At 39.3% G+C, this 17,477-nt stretch overlaps 3 protein-coding genes across 3 annotated transcripts in view; 1 reads left to right on the top strand and 2 right to left on the bottom strand.

Moving 5' to 3' along the window:
• The window catches only part of LOC101312701 (beta-glucosidase 47-like), a 6,121-nt gene extending 3,557 nt beyond the window's left edge, over positions 1 to 2,564 (bottom strand). The window contains exons 1-8 of the mRNA XM_004293223.1: positions 2,421 to 2,564; positions 2,278 to 2,344; positions 2,127 to 2,185; positions 1,212 to 1,287; positions 1,034 to 1,108; positions 833 to 920; positions 482 to 734; positions 289 to 404 (exon numbers count right to left, since the gene is read on the bottom strand). Of these exons, the coding sequence (XP_004293271.1) occupies positions 289 to 404; positions 482 to 734; positions 833 to 920; positions 1,034 to 1,108; positions 1,212 to 1,287; positions 2,127 to 2,185; positions 2,278 to 2,344; positions 2,421 to 2,564 (878 nt within the window). The remainder of the gene's footprint in view (positions 1 to 288; positions 405 to 481; positions 735 to 832; positions 921 to 1,033; positions 1,109 to 1,211; positions 1,288 to 2,126; positions 2,186 to 2,277; positions 2,345 to 2,420) is intronic.
• A 700-nt stretch (positions 2,565 to 3,264) lies between these two features.
• On the bottom strand, positions 3,265 to 6,206 carry LOC101312125 (glucose-6-phosphate/phosphate translocator 1, chloroplastic-like). Its single transcript, XM_004293221.1, has 5 exons — positions 5,507 to 6,206; positions 5,182 to 5,407; positions 4,781 to 5,003; positions 4,149 to 4,362; positions 3,265 to 3,637 (listed from the first exon to the last, which is right to left on the bottom strand). Exons 1-5 carry the CDS (start codon positions 6,017 to 6,019, stop codon positions 3,605 to 3,607), a joined length of 1,209 nt encoding a protein of 402 aa, XP_004293269.1. The 5' UTR covers positions 6,020 to 6,206; the 3' UTR covers positions 3,265 to 3,604.
• A 4,732-nt stretch (positions 6,207 to 10,938) lies between these two features.
• LOC101292683 lies at positions 10,939 to 16,742 on the top strand. The gene is made up of 8 exons (XM_004295206.1): positions 10,939 to 11,401; positions 11,845 to 11,946; positions 12,044 to 12,298; positions 12,870 to 13,433; positions 13,510 to 13,542; positions 14,083 to 14,973; positions 15,071 to 15,586; positions 16,112 to 16,742. Exons 1-8 carry the CDS (start codon positions 11,066 to 11,068, stop codon positions 16,154 to 16,156), a joined length of 2,742 nt encoding a protein of 913 aa, XP_004295254.1. The 5' UTR covers positions 10,939 to 11,065; the 3' UTR covers positions 16,157 to 16,742.
• Positions 16,743 to 17,477: the final 735 nt, after the last annotated feature.

Here is a 17,477-nt window from a genome sequence, read left to right as displayed (position 1 = left end):
TTCCGGCGAGATCACCCAAAACTTCAAACAAAGTCGATCTCGCTGGAAACTGGAAAAAAACGGACTCGCCGGAGAAGGGAAGTAGTCGGGGACGTTGCTGGAGTCTTCTGCGGTGGAGGCGCGCCGTCGCCGGTGCTGGAGGATGGAGAACAGACGGACGTCCGCACTTTAAGCCGAGTGCGGACGTCCGCTCTACATCCTTTCTATATATATATATATAAGGTATTGCTATTAACATCTTCACAAATTATTATATATATAATAATTATATATAAAACATCTTCATACCAGTTAATATAGAAAGACTGAGCCCTTTCAGCTGCTAATTTGTCTTCTAAAGAGCTGCTGATGGGTTCATACCATACAGCATTCATCACTATTCCAATGCTCCCTTCTTGTTTTTTCTGCATGTTACAGACGTATTATTTAACTGACCTTATGAGTTAGTATTGAATATAACTATCTAAGACAAGACGTTCACCTGATATTTGGTTCGGTATACGTTCACAGCGGCTGCATGGGATAGAATGATGTTATGAGCTGCAATGAAAGGCTCTCTTTCTGAATCTCCACTAATACAATTCCCAAAAGGGAGAGAGCAATGAGACGGTGGGTAAATCCCAGACCGATATCCACGAATGGCCAGAACATTGGGCTCGTTGAAAGTAGACCAGTACTTGACTCTGTCTCCAAAGAATTTGAAACATATATCTGCATAATATCTAAAATCTTCCCTGCAAAAATGTGACATGTTGTCTTTATTAGTGACTTCTGTTCCCAATATGAAATTGTTCTTGGACTAGAGTGGAGGTATGGAACAGATGCTGCATACTGCAGTAGAGGACTTAGCCAAGCTCCATATCTGTCTTCAAGTTCCTGAGGTATGTCGTAGTGAGTCAATGTCACAAAGGGCTGGATTCCTACACCAGGATACGAAATATGTTTAAGGAAACACATCATGCACTCAACACTTAGGTAATGCAGCAACTAAACTACATTGGATGAGTACATAAACAATGGTAAAAAAGAAGACCTCTAAGCAGAAGAGCATCGATGAGCTTGTTATAGTGATCAATGCCAGCTCTGTTCACTTTTCCAAATCTTCCTTCTGGTTCATAGTTAAAATAATAGAGCTTGCTTAGATATGTGAAGACTGAATGTTACATAGTTTAATCATTTGGAACTTGATCAAGTAATGAAAAAAAGCTTACTGGGTAAAATTCTTGCCCATGATATAGAAAAACGGTAGCTGTTGACTCCAATGTAATCCATGAGATCCAAGTCTTCCTGTTTTCTCGTATGCATGCAAAACCAGTTATCAGCAATTAATCTAATACAGAGTCATATACTCATATATGATGTTTTCTTTTCATTAGCACACCAAGTTATCCCCAGGTGAAGATTTTCCTTTCTACCCGTATAGATTAGTGCAATTTAGTTCAAAGAAATTACTATTGGAGGCAAACACTAGCTGCAAACAGTAATGACCTTACTAGCTCAAATCAGTGAAAAAGCTATCAATAAGAGATTCCTAACAGTTCTTTTAGGGTTTCGAATCCAATTATCAACAACAAGATATTGACTAGTAGGGTTGCAATTTATCATGCATCATAAATTCTTGGGGTAGGGCAGACTCAAAATCAAGCATATATAAGTAAGCACCATCTAACATTTTGCTCATTCCTACACTTGCAGACAACTAAGAAGATTTGCATATCTCCTTATGGGGACGCCTATACAGTAAACATACTGTACGTACTCCAATCAGGGTCAATTCAGATTTGAGCTTGCGAGGCAGTATTGGAAAATAATTGTATACGATAGATTCACCATCAAACATTCAAATGAATGAAATAATGCAAGTTTTTGCTCTTATGCCTGAAGGCCCTGAACACTGTTAATAGAAATCTAGCCATACAAGTTCATCGAATATACAGAAAAGTATAATTTTTTTAAAAGAAATTCTGCTAAATTGTTTCTCACTAATATAGTTTGCATATAGGGATTGGATGGAAAGTGAAACATGAACACACAAAAGTTGGCACTAAAGGATCCAGCGAGAGAAAATATATCAGCATTTGACAGAATGACAGATTATAACTAGCCAATAATCATTAGAGCCTAACCTGATAAAGATGGTACTGATCAACAGCAATGTCTCCATTAGTTCCATCCAGGATATTACCTATAACAAGCCAACATAACTTCTTTAGCATCGAAGTTGGATGAAAATGCATCGAAGCGATGAGTAAATAAAATATGATCAAGCACTCTAACCAGGCTTGTGACTGAAGACATCCCAGTTGTTGAGACTTTTACCATCATTCAGAAAAGCTCCCTCAAACTGAAAAAAAAATGTTAAAAAATGACAATCTATAACTCAAACAAACTGAGTTTATGGATATAAGAAGTCTACAAGCCTGATAAGAAGAGGATGCGGTTCCAAAGAGAAAGTTGCTCTGGGAGTTTCCTTTCAAGGATATGTGATTACATGACACAACAAGAATCGAAAAACACATGATCTCAGTCATAAGGAAAGCATGAGATACTGATAAAACCTCCATAACAGTGAGAGCAGAATAATCAAGAAAGGAACACAGTTATGAGATTCACAAACACAAAGAGGCCCCTCTTATAGAATCAACAATGCCTTCTGATGCCACTATCATGCAGCGAGGCCTACATTACTGTGAACCAAATGGTTAGAGTGACATTAACGGTGAGGAAAAACCGAAATTTTTGACAAAAGTTGCATGATTGCAAAACTAGGAATGACCTCGAACCAATTAGAAGCCGAAAATCCCGAGTCCTGGCCTACACATGCTGTAGCACAAGGTCGCTTGAGGATTTAGAATTGTTAAATATCTATGTAATATCTTGCATCAAAACGAGGTTGCCAATTTGACTAGGAAAGTAGACAAGGACACGTATCGTACGTTGTTAAATAAAAGTAATAGCACTGATCTTACATACAGAAGCTCACACTCAAAGAGAACGCAACGAAAACGTACATGATGTATTCTTGCATATATAACCAACTAGTCGGCCTACAAAGCATTGGCGCTTAGAATATAAACCACGGGATTTTCATTTTGTAAACCAATACTTCTAAACAAGCAAATGCAAACAAGCCCTTCAAGCGATTTCGACAGTTCTTGTTCCTGTGGATTTCTGTAAATGATCATCAGGTCCGAAAGTACCATATCCCAGGCTTGTTCTTGACAGTTTAAACTTATTGTATCATTTCGATGCACACATTGATTTGACAAAATCTGAAATCCAACTCTTATTGTGCCTCAAAAGGTAATGGGCCTCGATAACTTTCATGTTGTTCTTATTTACTACAAAATCTACAACACAATTTCTCAGCTCTCAAGCAGTGAACAAAAAGACTTGTATACTCTAACCATATGAACCACATCCATGGTTTCAAGACTATGATCTTGATAACACATAACCACAAAGTTCAGTTGACCATATACTCATATACCCGTTTGATTGATTGTTCAAAACCTCCATATATCTATAGGCAGATAAGTCTCGCCGTCTCTTGAGTCTTGTCATCATCTGTGTTACATGCTAGCTTTAACATCTTCAAAATTCCTTACTTCTTGCTGCTCTTGTTGCCCTTGTTACCCTGCACTCAAAGTTAGTGGCAAATTGTCAGCCAAGTACCCCAATCTGCCAACTACATGGACAATTCTATCTTTCAGAAGATTTAAAAGTCGAAAATTTAAAAGTTAACCAGCTGATTTAACTGTGCGTTAAATATCATACTAAATGAAAATGTTACTGCACCTCTACTTGGGGTCATCTGAACATGAGATGTGAAAAGGTTAGAAAATTGCATTTTGATTGCCCCCTTATTCTTTAGTGGCCCTTGAAGATGTTATATTGAAAGATTACATTTTGATTGCCCCATATTTTGTAGTGGCCCTTGAAATGTTTTAAGGCCACCTTCTGTGTTCTTTGTCATTTGTCACCATATAAACAAGTGGGATTGAAGAATGCAAAATGAAAACAAATATCTTGTCCATGCATAATTAGGCATTTTGACCCCAGACATATTCTAAGATTCTGAACAAATATTGTAAGATCGCATACAGAACAGTCACCTAATCGATGTGAGAGTAAACTTGTATTTTTACCTGCGAGTAAAGAAAGGTGCCGAAGATTGCAATGGCTGCTCCGAGGCAATTGACTGGTTGAATAGGGGTGCGGAAAATGATGATGGAGGAAACTATGACAGATATACGCTTCATTGTGTTCCCAATGCTGAATGTTAAGGGAGAAATTTGATCGAGTGACATGTATGAAACCTGGTTATACAAGTGATAGAAGATACTCTGAGCTGCCACCCACCTGGTGCAGTAGATTTACAGTCATAAGTTAGTTAATGCATTCAAGATCCAAGTTATCACATAATGAAAGCTCAGTTTAGAGGCCCTTGTGTACAAGTAACTACTACAACTAAATAGACAAAAACGATCACTTTCACCTGGCCAATTCAAACATACAACAAGAAAATTCAGAAGCCAATTTCTGCAAGTCATAATATCCTACTCATGAACTTGTATGCATTTCTAATGTTCTAATTTAAGTTACTTTCATCTAGATCTATATTAGATACATAAAATTCGATTACTCTTCTATATCTATAGGCATAGAATATGTCTCTTTTACATTCATCTTCTACTTCATCGCTGAATTGGATCAGGCATATCAAACAAAGCAAACCAACAAGTATGAATACACACAGTTGTAGGTGATTGTATTTTACCATACGAAATTGGGACCAATCTGTGCAAGAGCTGTCTTCCATCCAGCTGCCCATGCCTGGGGACCCTCAACGGCAATGGCAAACGGAATCAGGATCAATAGAGACAACATAGACAGACAAGCATAGTAGTTCATGCCACTGACAGACTTCCCCTTCATCCCTTTCTTCGAAAATATGTTTCGAAACACAAATGCCAGATTCGATATCATAGCCCCCATAAACCCTGATGCACAAAGCAGCATAATTTGGTACTCATCAGTAAGATCAACAATCACCAAAAATCACTACATCCATGCATTATCCTTAGCAATCCTTTAAAGTATACTACTGTTACATCAAAATGTGGTGAATATAGGCTTTCCATCAATCAAAACTTTCATAATTCAGCAAGTTTTTCTCACCAATCATGTTGAAATTGATCTCGGTTACAGCAGCAAGCGCACACCCTCCGATAATTGGCAACAGTGATAGATAAACCGATGTGGGAAACGTTTCGCCTAAGAAGAGCCTCGAAACCAAGACACTGAAAGCAGGTTCACCACTCTTGATGATATGAGTGAATGAAACTGCAACGTTTGCCATGCTCACAGTCGCTGCTACATGCCCAATTGAATGTGCCACTGCAACCTATAGCAATACAAATTCAACAAACCAATCCAAATCAGAACAACGAACTTCAAATATTTAAAGATCTAACAAGGCATAATCAAATGAAGTTTTGCATACCGGAAACAATATCTTCCAGAAGTCCATATCTGTCTTGGGCGCTTCAGCAATCCCAACAGCCCAAGAAATGAGCATCATCAAAGACCCAGTTGCGAGTGACAAAGTGGACGTGAGCCATGGAAATGGAAACACATTCAAAACCTTCTTGTTGTAAATATTGAACACCACATTCAAAGCCCACCAGGTCGCAAAATAAACACTAATTCTCAACGTCTGAGCTGTCTCCTTCCTCGCCTGCTGGTCCGGCAAGTCAATATTAATCTCAATCGGGCGTGATCTGTCTGCCTCATAAGCCTCACACCTAGTCGAATCGCGCTTCTGAGTCTTGGCCACCAATGCAAAACTCTCAGCAGAAGAAATGTGGAGCGGCTTATGGAAACAGAGCATGCTCTGTTTCGGATACTGAATATTAGGGAGGGAACAACACTCTGCTTTTCCTAAAGAGCATTTCTGGGTCGACAAGAACTGCGCCGACGTGAACGTCGGGTTTCTGAGCCTAACCGAAGAGATCATCTTTACTGATGTCAATGGAGGTTCTGTGATCGTTGGGAAAAAAAAATTATGAAATGTTTTATAAGATGGAGAAGGAGAAGAGGGTGGTGGGTTTGGAGAGAAACAAGAGAATGAAGGGTGAGAAAAACCAGAGAGAAAGAGAGGGAAAGGTGTGGGTGATTGTAAGGGGAGCTTTGAAACGGTCTTTCTTCCTGAGAAGAAGAGCAGAGGGGGGAAGAGAGGGTCTGTTTATATAACGAGGGAGAAGAGGTGAAGCGAAGTTTTGACCGTTCAGTGTGCGAGTTCGTGGGCTGCGAAACACTTGTCTTGTTCCCCATGTTGACGAAAGATTTTTCTGCCGTTGAGTACATTGTGTACGTGTCTCATATTCTTTAGCATATTCTGGGTTTGTAATTTTCAGACTTGATGCAGGTTTCAACATTAACCTCCTCTATTTAGACGAAATGAAACCCTAACCTCTACCACCGCCGTAGGAAACCGGACCGGTGAGTTATCGGAGCCGACTCGGCAGCCTTGAGTGTGTTAGAGAGAATGGAGGCTTTCAACATCTTGTACAAATGGTGAAACAAATACGGTGAACCAAAAATATATGACATGATGTTAGCAGCTCGTAAAAATGTTTATGTTGCACGAAATTGTGTCGCAAAACCAACCAGTTGGACATTCTCAGTAGTTAAGAAATAGCTATGCATCTTGTTGATCATCCATGGTATTCCAAATCATTTTCCCTGTACAAAATGTGACACAAAAAACAAAACTAACGTATCAATGATACGAATGCACACAAATCTAACGCATATGAGAGTCTTGTTTTACACATTCCTACAAAATATGTAATTTTACAGTATGTCAACCTATACTGCTACGAGAGGTATTACTTATTAACTATTCATATTATATAACTAATTATTTCAATAGTTATAAATTATTAATTTGCTTCAATATCTCACATCTCACATCTCACGTACCTAGAAAATTGAATACATAGTTTGTGTTGTACTAATGCCCCTATGAGATATTGTCTTCAAAGAATATTTCAAATATGTGTGAAGTTGAGATAGCAACGTTCACTTGTGAAAAGGATATCACATTTACTAGATGATGAGAAATATATATTTTTGTAAGTTACCAATGAAAATGATATATATGCTTTGAATTTGTATCATCATGTCTTTTTTGTTTCAAATTAAATCTAGTCAACTTTTGTTTTGCGGAACTAATCGATTTTAGTTTCGTGAAATTTTTCTTAACTGATTGAATCATTTGATCCCTTCAACTGTTGAAATTGTTTTGTTTGATCGCATTTAGTCTGGAAATTCTTGTATGCACGTCTTGTATTTACACGATACAATATTAATTATTTATAACAATTTATATGTTTGACCACCATGTTTCTATATTATTTTCTCTAATTTTGATATCTATGTATGTATGTGAAGATACACGATATATACTGAATATGCTCTCCATACTCATATCATTCCTCGTAACAACTTCAACTTTGAATCAAGTTTCAGGGTTGTTGGCTGATGATCAAATGTGCTTCACTGTGATCTTTCCCTCCCCTCCCTACTCTTCTAGCTTCTTTGACCCCCCGCTTTCCCCAACCAAAATATCAGCCACCATTATTTGATATATATAACAACAACAAAAAAGACCCTTGTTTTCTTCACCCATGCCAATTGCCACCAACCTCCATTCTAGCCCTCTAAGATTGAAGCAACCACACACAACATCTGTCGACGGTCGACCAGCACTCTATTCTAGACCGCTAATGCATTCCAAGTCCCATTTGATATAACAGGTAAACGACAACGTTCTGAGTTGAATGATTGAATGGAACCAAAGGGAAACAGATCTTGATGAGAAGGAGATCTGGAGATGGACACCTGGGGCCTTGCTGGTAGTCACTTCTGGGCATGAAGCCGAACCTTTCATGCCAACTCTGTCTTTGTTTATTAGCATGCAAGTGCTCATTTCCGATGTTGCTTTCAGATTTTTGAACGATGCAGATAAATTTGAAGCTCGAGGGCAAGCCCTAGTTGGGCTCTTACAGAACGAAAGGTCGTTTTATGGTAGGTGGCAGGTGCTAACATATATGATATTGCCATCAAATGTTCTTGAAAGTAGCCTTGACAATTGGGTATGATCTGGTATCTATTGTTTGCATTTGCATAGATCAACGCGCAGTGTTTTACAAGTCTCTATAACAACCTTTTGATGTGTGTTGGGTAGTGAGGAACATCAGTCTTCGTGGATATATGATCACATAGATTTGTAATACACGACTATAATTGATTGAAGCAATCGACACATAAAATCGAAGCTAAATTAGCAAAATATATATACCCGGCTAGATATGCTGCCAGTGAAGCTGAACATGTACTTAAACCAGTATCCGTTTAGGGCCATCAACCAAACAGTACACAAGATCAACATATCACAATAAAAAAACAGTGAACAAAATGGGGAAGAGAAGAAAAACAATAAGAGATAATAATGAAATAACATTGCGATAAAAAAGAGAAAAAAAGAAAGAATATCTCGTCATATGTTTTTTTCCGGCAAACTTGTCAATCCAAGACCGCCAAGCGTTTGAGGGGGGCTGTTAGAGAACATGAATCTGGCCCATAATCTTTTCCATTACAGATCTGATATTACTGTGATTGTGCATTAGTTTTGATATTACTAAGAATGCATCAGTTTGATCAGATTTATTGCCTTAAGATTAATGAGAATCAATTTCTACAGAGTGGAAAACTGAAACTCGAACCCATGAGGTGATGGAAATAAATAAAAAAACCTAACCAGAGCTAAACTCAACTTTATTCATAGATGTGATGTAGGTTGTTTTTGAACTTTTAAAATCTCACCTAGGCTCTAGGCCAGTCAAGACTGGGCTGGCTCCGCCACTGGTTCTAGTAGAATGAACTCAAGAAATTGATCCTAACCAAAAAAAAAAATGAAGAATTGATCATTACCAAAGAAAAAAAAAGAAAAAAGGTAAAAACTGATGGTGACATTTGGATATTAGTGATACCCATTTTCTTTGTAATGGGCTACAACCCCAGGAAAATAGTTGAAAACTAATTGGCCCAAAAAGAATACGCGGGCTAGGTGGAGGTGAGGCACCGCTAGGCGGAAGGTAGGTTAATGGGCCTTTGCGGGCTGAGGGTCCCATCTTAAAAAAAAAAAAAACAGCTGAAAGTTTATAGGCCCTAGATAAATAAGTGGGCTACGCAGAACAGAGGCACCGCTAGGCGGAAGCTAGGCTAATGGGCCTGTGTGGGTTGGGGGTCCCACCGTTTAAAAAAAAAAAAAAAAAACTTGGGTATTTACGCGCTCTTTCTCGCTATTCTGTTCAGTTGATTTTCGTTCTGCCTTTTCGATTTTAGTAGTAACGAGAAGAGGAGAAGAAAGATGTAGATGGGCTCTGTGTGTTTGTAGAAGTATGTGATTCCATGTCTTTATCTGATGTTGATGAAGGTAAGCGGAGCTGTTGAAGACAATTAGAAGAGAGCCCAGTGATTCTAAAGCAGGGAAGGAAGAATCTCAGAGGGCAAGCAGTTAGTCTCTTACTGATTTGGTCTCTAATTGAACCCACTAAAGGGTTCTAGCTCGGCAATTGGAGCTTACTCTTCATAAGGTGAGGGATCTTTGCCCATTTTATTTAGCAGATGGAAAATCAGTGAATTCTGAAATGGATGATAGAACAGAGGCTTCGTCTAATATGTTGAAGTAGGTTGAATTCGCATACGAGTCAGAATCATATGTTGCAGTAAGTTCTTGAGGAGATGATTACGATATTTTGCTGGAGAGCATTGGGGATGATGAGAGAGTATTCTTTGCTGGACTTAGAAGGCGGAAGTAACCTTTTCCAGTCTGCTTGGCTTGTTCAGTTTGACCTTGAAGAAGGCATAAATTCACTTCAGCGTTCAACTTTATCGTACATCCTATACAAGTCATTACTCCTGCTCAAAAGGTTGTAACATAGAGAAAGAAGTGGACATTACACTCATTAGAGTCAGTGTTCATGAGATTTTTGGTTCAACCATTCTAGGCTTCTAGCAGCATTGTCAAGAGAAACCAAAAAAAACTTTGAATCACTAACAACGTGATAACCGAACATAACTTGCTCACCATACCACTAGGACTAGTGTACGAGCGTCGGATTTGGTTCAAAAAATCACAAGGAGCATTGTCAAGAGGCAATAAAAAAGAAGATACAACAAGTCACAAACAATAATAGACAACCAAATGCAACTTGATCATCCAACACCAAGAGTAGATTCTAAGCACCAGCAAATAGTCTCGGGAGATACAACCGGTTTCTGATCCTCATTGTTTTCTATTTCCACACAATTTTGTAACAAATTGTTACAAAAAGTTTAGGTGAGAGGTTGGTTACGCCACACCACTATCGTTAGGACAAACCTGCAACCTTAACCCTGAAAGATTGACAGTGGATACGTACTTGTCACATCAGCCTCTAGGTATGGATTTCCACAGGAGAATTTACAGATCACGAACCAACGAGGCCTGTTGGTAGCGGAGATCGAACTTGGATGAGGTCTTCACCACAAACCCGCACTTGCCAACTGAGCCAAAAACTCGTTGGCACAAATATTTTTTCAATTAGCCATTCATTTTTTATTTTCTTTTTAAGAGAATAGAGCAGAGCCCTTTGGCTCCTTTGGGATTTAGGGTTTAAATAGTAGTCAAAGTTAAATCGGTATAGGTTTCCATCCATATATAGCTCTGTCTCTCTTTTTCCCCCAATTTGTCCAAGAAAGGATATCATTCAATTTACCATAGGGCGGTTATAAATAAACGGCTTGTCGTTGGTCAGGAGTTTTTAACTAGATTAAAAGCAAGGACGACGCACACGACGAGAGCATGAGAGACTCGTCACGAGGAAAGTGGCAGTTCAGAACCGCTTCTTCTTCTCCTCCTCCTTTCTATGGTGGTGAGAACAAACCCTAATGCCAATCCTAACCCTAACCCTAATCCTAACCTCTCTCACCTTCTCCTCTCCCTCAATTCCCCATGGAGCTCTCTCGTGAAAACCCTAGACCTCTCGCTTTTCCGGCCACCAAGCCCATGCCGATTACCGACCTCGCTCCCAAGCCGCCGCCGCCGCCGACTCCGATTGTCGACCGCTACAAGGCGCTGCTCAAGCAGCGCGACGACGACCTGAGAGTATCCCCCGACGACGACGTGTCGCCGCCGAGCACGGAGGAGATTGTGCAGCTTTACGAGATGTTGTTGTCGGAGTTGGTTTTCAATTCGAAGCCGATTATCACCGATCTCACTATCATCGCCGGCGAGCAGCGAGACCACGGCAAGGGCATCGCCGACGCCATCTGCGCTCGGATTCTCGAGGTCTGCTTGCTTCTGCTGAAAATCAAAACGAATTTGTATTCCCCGAATTAGGGTTTGCGAAAGTTGTGTAATTTGGGGGATTACTAGGAATTGTAACTTAGCGATCTTCTATAATGCTCAATCTCATGTTCTTGATTTCGCAGCTGTAGTTTCTTTCTGTCAATTTTTTTTTCTATGTCGAATTGCGGTTAAGTTTACAGTTTTGATTACACAAACAACCAGTTGAAATTAACCATACTCGAAGCAACAACCTCAAGCATTAGCGAAAGCTTAGCAGTACACCATTGTCGAATAAATAAACAACTAGGCTCAGTGCTAATTTTGTGATATAGAGTTGAATCGGAACGAATGTGTCAGGCAGCATAAGTAGTAGTTGCGGTTGCTGTTTTGCAGTTGTCGATTTTGAAGATTGCCTTAATTGTTGAAATTCTGGTCTGTTGCAGGTCCCAGTCGAGCACAAGCTGCCTTCACTATATCTTTTAGACAGTATCGTAAAGAACATTGGCCGAGACTATGTCAGATACTTCTCTTCCCGTCTCCCTGAGGTGATTCATCCTAACTTTGAACTGTATTATAGTTTTGAGTTTTAGAAATAGCTGTTGTCGGCAAATCGCATGACTCTAGTTTCAAATACTTGCATAGGTCTTTTGTGAGGCATACAGGCAAGTTCAACCCAACCAGCACTCTGCCATGCGCCACCTTTTTGGCACTTGGTCAACAGTGTTTCCTCCTTCAGTCCTTCGCAGGATCGAAGCGCAGCTGCAGTTTTCTCCACAAATGAACCAGCAATCATCAGGTTTACCTCCTATGAGAGCATCTGAATCTCCTCGGCCAGCGCATGGCATCCATGTCAATCCAAAATATTTACGTCAGTTGGAGACCTCAAATGTGGATAATGTAAGCTATCCTGTGAAATCTCTCTTTTTATCTTCTGCAAAGACATGTCTTGATTACTGTTTTGAATGTTTTTTGTTTTGGGATTTGATAATTTACGAGTGTTACCACTTTTATTGACATGAGTAACTAGACTATTTTTCTCTAAGAGACGCACACATTCATATGTTTGTTATAAGTATTGTTTTATGCTTGGCCCTTTACTGAAACCCTTTTAGTTCTATAAATATTGCTTTCAGTTATCTAATTTGTGTACCTAAATCAGTCATCAACTTTTTTTATGTAAATTGTTCGTAATCCTGCATAATACCAGGATGCAATAGGGAAGTGTAATTGTGATGAGAGTATGCTTTGGCCCTTGAATTGGAAAACTGCTAGTTAGACCTGTTGGTTTTCGTTTACCGAATCTGAATCTATCCAGTGAACAACTGTGTTATCTGTAGTTTGTTGACATCACTGTACAATGTATAGCATGCAACAGGAACTTAGAAAAGTGCAATTTCGTTTGACAAAAAGAAACACGATTCTGTTCAATAAGTATGATTCTGATGATGCACTGCTTTTATCCTATCAGGTTGGTCCCCAAAGACTAAGCTCAACGGGAACTATGAGTCATACAGATTTTCCCGTTGGGTCCAAACGGGTACAGCCATCTTCCGCTGTCAGACTTGCAAGATCTTCGTCACCTTCAAATATTGGCATTGATGAATATGAAGTAGAAAATTCTCCTAAAAGGTTTGGTGAGCGGGCATCTCCATCTAATTCTGTGTATGATTATAGAGCAATCAGAGATGAAGAGCTAAGTGAAAGGCGGAGAAAACATTATCTTGATGGTAGTCAGAACCGGTTAAATAATGGACTTGAACATCAAAGACCAAGAGCTTTGATTGATGCATATGGAAAAGACAGTGGGGATAGAAGTTTAAGTGATAAGCCTTTGCATGTTGGGCGGCTTAATGTAAATGGTCTAGATCACAAAGCAACTTCAATGGCGTGGCAGAATACTGAGGAGGATGAGTTTGATTGGAAATCTGTTGGCCCATCTATAACCAAGCACACTAGGAGTGATGATTTCTTTCCTTCAAATGTTCCACATTCTAGAAGCTACAGGCCCAGGCCTGGCCTCGGAACACTGAATGCAAGCTCCTTAGATTCAGATATCGGGAGTACTTGGTCTACTCAGGCATACCTACCTTCAGAACAGTCCTCTGTAGTTGCTGAAGATTCAGTCCCCCCGCTCTCTGTACGTTCCCTTTACTTGTTTAAGAACCACTTTTGTTTAGTTAACATAAAAATCACATGAAATTGATGTTTGCAGAAGTATCTTATTTCATTATTTGCATTTCAATTATTCATAATTGCTTATTTGATGTCTTGTGGTGGGGTGTCATTTATAGTCTGGGTTCAACAAGTTGGTAGTTTGTGTGCCTGATTCCAGGTCTCCTTATTTGTGGTACTTGTCAATCATCTTCTTGGATTCTAATTTTTTTACATAGGATGTTTTGATGTTTAAAGCCCAACCAAATCACTTACCCTTCCTAACCTTGAAATCCTTTAAAATCTGAATCCTTCACTAGCCCAGAATATCTAAACAAACAGTATCATTTTTTACTTCCTGAGGCCATGGAAATAAAATTCCAATGCCATTTAGGTTTTCCAATGATCATATGTTTCTTCCCTGAGCCCTCTATAAATGGACTCTCTAACTTTCTGAAGTAACATGAAAAATGGTTCAATTCATTTCAGCTCATCTCCTAAAACTTTAATATGGACCTTTGTTCCTGCAGTTCAGTCGTGGACTCACGGGTAGATTCCAGTCCGACATAAATCATAATCAGGGTTCTCGCCACCCTCAAGAACCATGGAATATGCCTTTTCATCCCTCTCAGCCTTCACAGACTCTTCTTAATACCAAAGAAATAGGTAGGAATTTCCAGATGCCTATATCACTAGGTGGTGAGAAAGTGTCTACTGATGTTGACGGGCGACTTCACGGACCAACATCAAGAATGGGTTCTGGTGCTGACTTTGTTAATGCTGACTCTCGCTTAGCTATACCAGTGTCAGTGGGTGTAAGGCCTCCAGTAAACGTGCACAATTCTCACCCCCCGCCTGTGCATTCAATTTTTCCATTGCCGAACCAGAGGAGTCAGTACGGTTTCATAAATTCTGTTGACAACATTAAAAATCAAGGTCCATACAAGTCTATGTATATGCCTGAGCAGCAGTTGGATGGTTATGAAAACAAGGAGTTGGGTTTGGCAAAGCTAAGTCAGTTGACTAGTCAGAATGCCAGACTCATACCTGTTAATCAGAGAAACCAGGCTCAGGTCAGTCCTTTCCAACCACAATTTCATCCGCATCAGGAGCCACCTTATTCAGCGGCACCACGTGGATACAATTTGCAAGGCCAGGGTGGTGCCGGTATAGCAAATCCTGTACCTCGTGTACAGTTGGGCTTACCTACTCACTATACTCCAAATGCTTTGCAACATTTGCGAGGGGACTCCTTGCCGCCTCTACCGACCGGTCCCCCTCCTCCCATACATGGTGTATTTCCTGGTCTAAAGGCTGGTCCAGTAGTCTCTAGCAACCAGCAAGGGAGTTCTTATACCGGTTTGATTAGTTCTCTCATGGCTCAAGGTGTGATCTCATTGACAAATCAAAGTGCCCTGCAGGTACTTGAACTATATCCTTTGTAACGTTAACTTTTCAATTGTCAATTTCCTACACTTATATCGGAATCGTATCTCAACCACTTCATGAAATGTTTAGGATTCTGTAGGAGTTGAGTTTAATGCGGACCTTCTCAAGGTGCGTCACGAATCTGCAATAACTGCTCTGTATCATGATCTCCCAAGACAATGCACAACCTGTGGTCTCCGGTTCAAGTGCCAAGAGGAGCACCGTAGTCATATGGATTGGCATGTGACGAAGAACAGGATGTCCAAAAACCGTAAGCAGAAGCCCTCTCGTAAGTGGTTTGTAACTACAAGCATGTGGCTTAGTGGTGCAGAGGCTTTGGGAACTGATGCAGTTCCTGGCTTTTTGCCTGCTGATACCAGTGCGGAAAAGAAGAGTGATGAAGAAATGGCTGTTCCGGCTGATGAGGATCAGAATTCATGTGCGTTATGTGGGGAGCCTTTTGATGATTTTTATAGTGATGAGACAGAGGAGTGGATGTATAAAGGTGCTGTGTACTTGAATGCACCTCACGGGTCAACACCTGGCATGGATAGGTCACAATTAGGTCCTATAGTGCATGCCAAATGCAGGCCGGAGTCCACTGATGTATCCCCTGGAGTTTTTGGACAAGATGAAGGGGTATCTTTCTATATTTCTTTTCGTTGTAGTTTTACTTATTCATTGTTCAGCACTTGTGCGGGGTTTTTTCTCTTCTCTGTTTTAGTTTTATTGGACAATCCTATCTTGAAACTTCTATTTCATTATATTTTTTATAAATACATCCTAGTTTATAATTTTGTTGCCAGAACAAATTTTGATCTTTGAAAGCATATTTTATTGTACATGTCATGTGCCTATATATGATGTTAGTTATTTACAACTTTAAGCTTTTCAAGTGATGCAAATTTTGATCTTAGGAAGTTCCGCATATATTATTGTATATTATGCCTACATATGATATTAGTACTTTACAACTTTTAAGCTTTTCAAGTGAATGTGTTATAGTACTATATTTCCTGATATTGAATATGTGTTATAGTTCCATTAGTCTGTAATCTGTATGATGCATTGGGTTGGTTCATGCTGTACTGGAAAATTATATTTATTTTGGCGTTTTTGTCGAACTTTCAGGGAACTATTGAAGAGGGCAGTCAAAGAAAACGTTTGCGGAGTTGACATAGTTAGGAGGGACTTCCATGTCCGCTGTAACTTAATACAAGTTTCTTCATTTTTATGGTACTCTCTTCAACTATTTTTACAGTATTGTTGGAGTAGCAGCATATTGGCTTTAAGCCAGCTTGTACATGTATAGTAGAACTTGTACCATAGACAGTATCTTGAAGCAGAGGTCACAATTTCTCTTGCCATAGTGTTATCTGGCTTTCTTTTTTACTGTCTAAACATCCAGCCTGACAACAAAATCCACACTCATTGTCCTTATCATAGGTTTCTTTGTTTCTATCTTTTGAAAATGATAAGGGGTGGTGGTGCTGTTTTAAATTGTAGCATGTTCAAGGGAGGGAGAGAATTATTGGGTCCATTCTATTGAATGGCTTTGTGCAAAACATATTTTCGCCTGCTTGTACATTCTGCAGGGCATGCATTGTGGAACTACCTGTAAACAAAGATTATCAAGGCTCAAGTGCACTGTGAAGCTACTGATGTCCTCTGTCAAATTGTTCTTGTTCTTTTGTTAAAGTTCATTTGTGGTTTTAAGGTCATGACGATGTAACTTCTATATTGAATTGATTGTGTGGTGAAGTTCCTTAGACTTCCCAAATGCTTTGTTTCGTTTCGTCACTTAATAAACTGTACTCTGGATTCTGATTAAGTTCAATTATTTACATCAATGTGTTTATGTTTCTATTGTTTGTTACTGGGCTCATGGAATGTATGATTCTTTTGTTGTCTGACCAACTGGTGCAACTTTACTTCAGCTTTGGTGGAGTATGCAATGATAAACCCATTACCCATGTCTAATAGACCTCGGGGTGTTGGGGGGTAGGGCGGGGCTGGGCTGTTTACCAAACAATGAGTTTAGGGCACCATGGAAGTTGGCTTAGTTACTATATGTACCTTTGAAGTTGTGTATACAGGGTATACATTTTTTTACAGCTATTGCCACAAAGCAAGACCAATCATAAAACCTCATAAACTAATTTTTAGTATGGGCTTTTTTTTTCTTTTTCTTTTTGACTCAAGATTCATATTTATCCGAGATTGTATCTGAAGTCCTTAGTAAACGAGGTTTTAGGAAATTTCATTTTTTTAAGACCTCTCTAGTTTTTTTACATTTGTGTGTGTTTATAGACACATCCTAACATCTTTTGAGCCATTCTAGCTTTAAAGTTCGTGTCTTTTATTATTTTACTAGCGATCAAGCTTAAATAACTCACGCGTGTTAAAAAAAACATTACGTATTACCAATCCTTTCAAGTTTCACATAATTTGAACAAAAACTCTTGGATGCATTTGAGTTTTTGAGAAATTTTACTTT

Source organism: Fragaria vesca, linkage group LG3, assembly GCF_000184155.1.
Source record: "Fragaria vesca subsp. vesca linkage group LG3, FraVesHawaii_1.0, whole genome shotgun sequence".
Classification (NCBI taxonomy): Eukaryota; Viridiplantae; Streptophyta; class Magnoliopsida; order Rosales; family Rosaceae; genus Fragaria; species Fragaria vesca.
The sequence above is the reverse complement of the archived record's forward strand: the minus strand, read 5'-3'. Positions and strand labels throughout refer to the sequence as shown.

Excerpts from the sequence above, each read along its gene's own strand:
- LOC101312125 (XM_004293221.1), bottom strand. The coding sequence starts at position 6,019 with ATGATCTCTTCGGTTAGGCTCAGAAACCCGACGTTCACGTCGGCGCAG. Across the intron at positions 4,363-4,780 it reads ATTGGTCCCAATTTCGTATG|GTGGGTGGCAGCTCAGAGTA; the intron begins GTAAAATACAAT and ends CTACTGCACCAG. Across the intron at positions 3,638-4,148 it reads GCACCTTTCTTTACTCGCAG|GGTAACAAGGGCAACAAGAG; the intron begins GTAAAAATACAA and ends CTTTGAGTGCAG.
- LOC101292683 (XM_004295206.1), top strand. The coding sequence starts at position 11,066 with ATGGAGCTCTCTCGTGAAAACCCTAGACCTCTCGCTTTTCCGGCCACC. Across the intron at positions 11,402-11,844 it reads TCTGCGCTCGGATTCTCGAG|GTCCCAGTCGAGCACAAGCT; the intron begins GTCTGCTTGCTT and ends GGTCTGTTGCAG. Across the intron at positions 12,299-12,869 it reads AGACCTCAAATGTGGATAAT|GTTGGTCCCCAAAGACTAAG; the intron begins GTAAGCTATCCT and ends TTATCCTATCAG.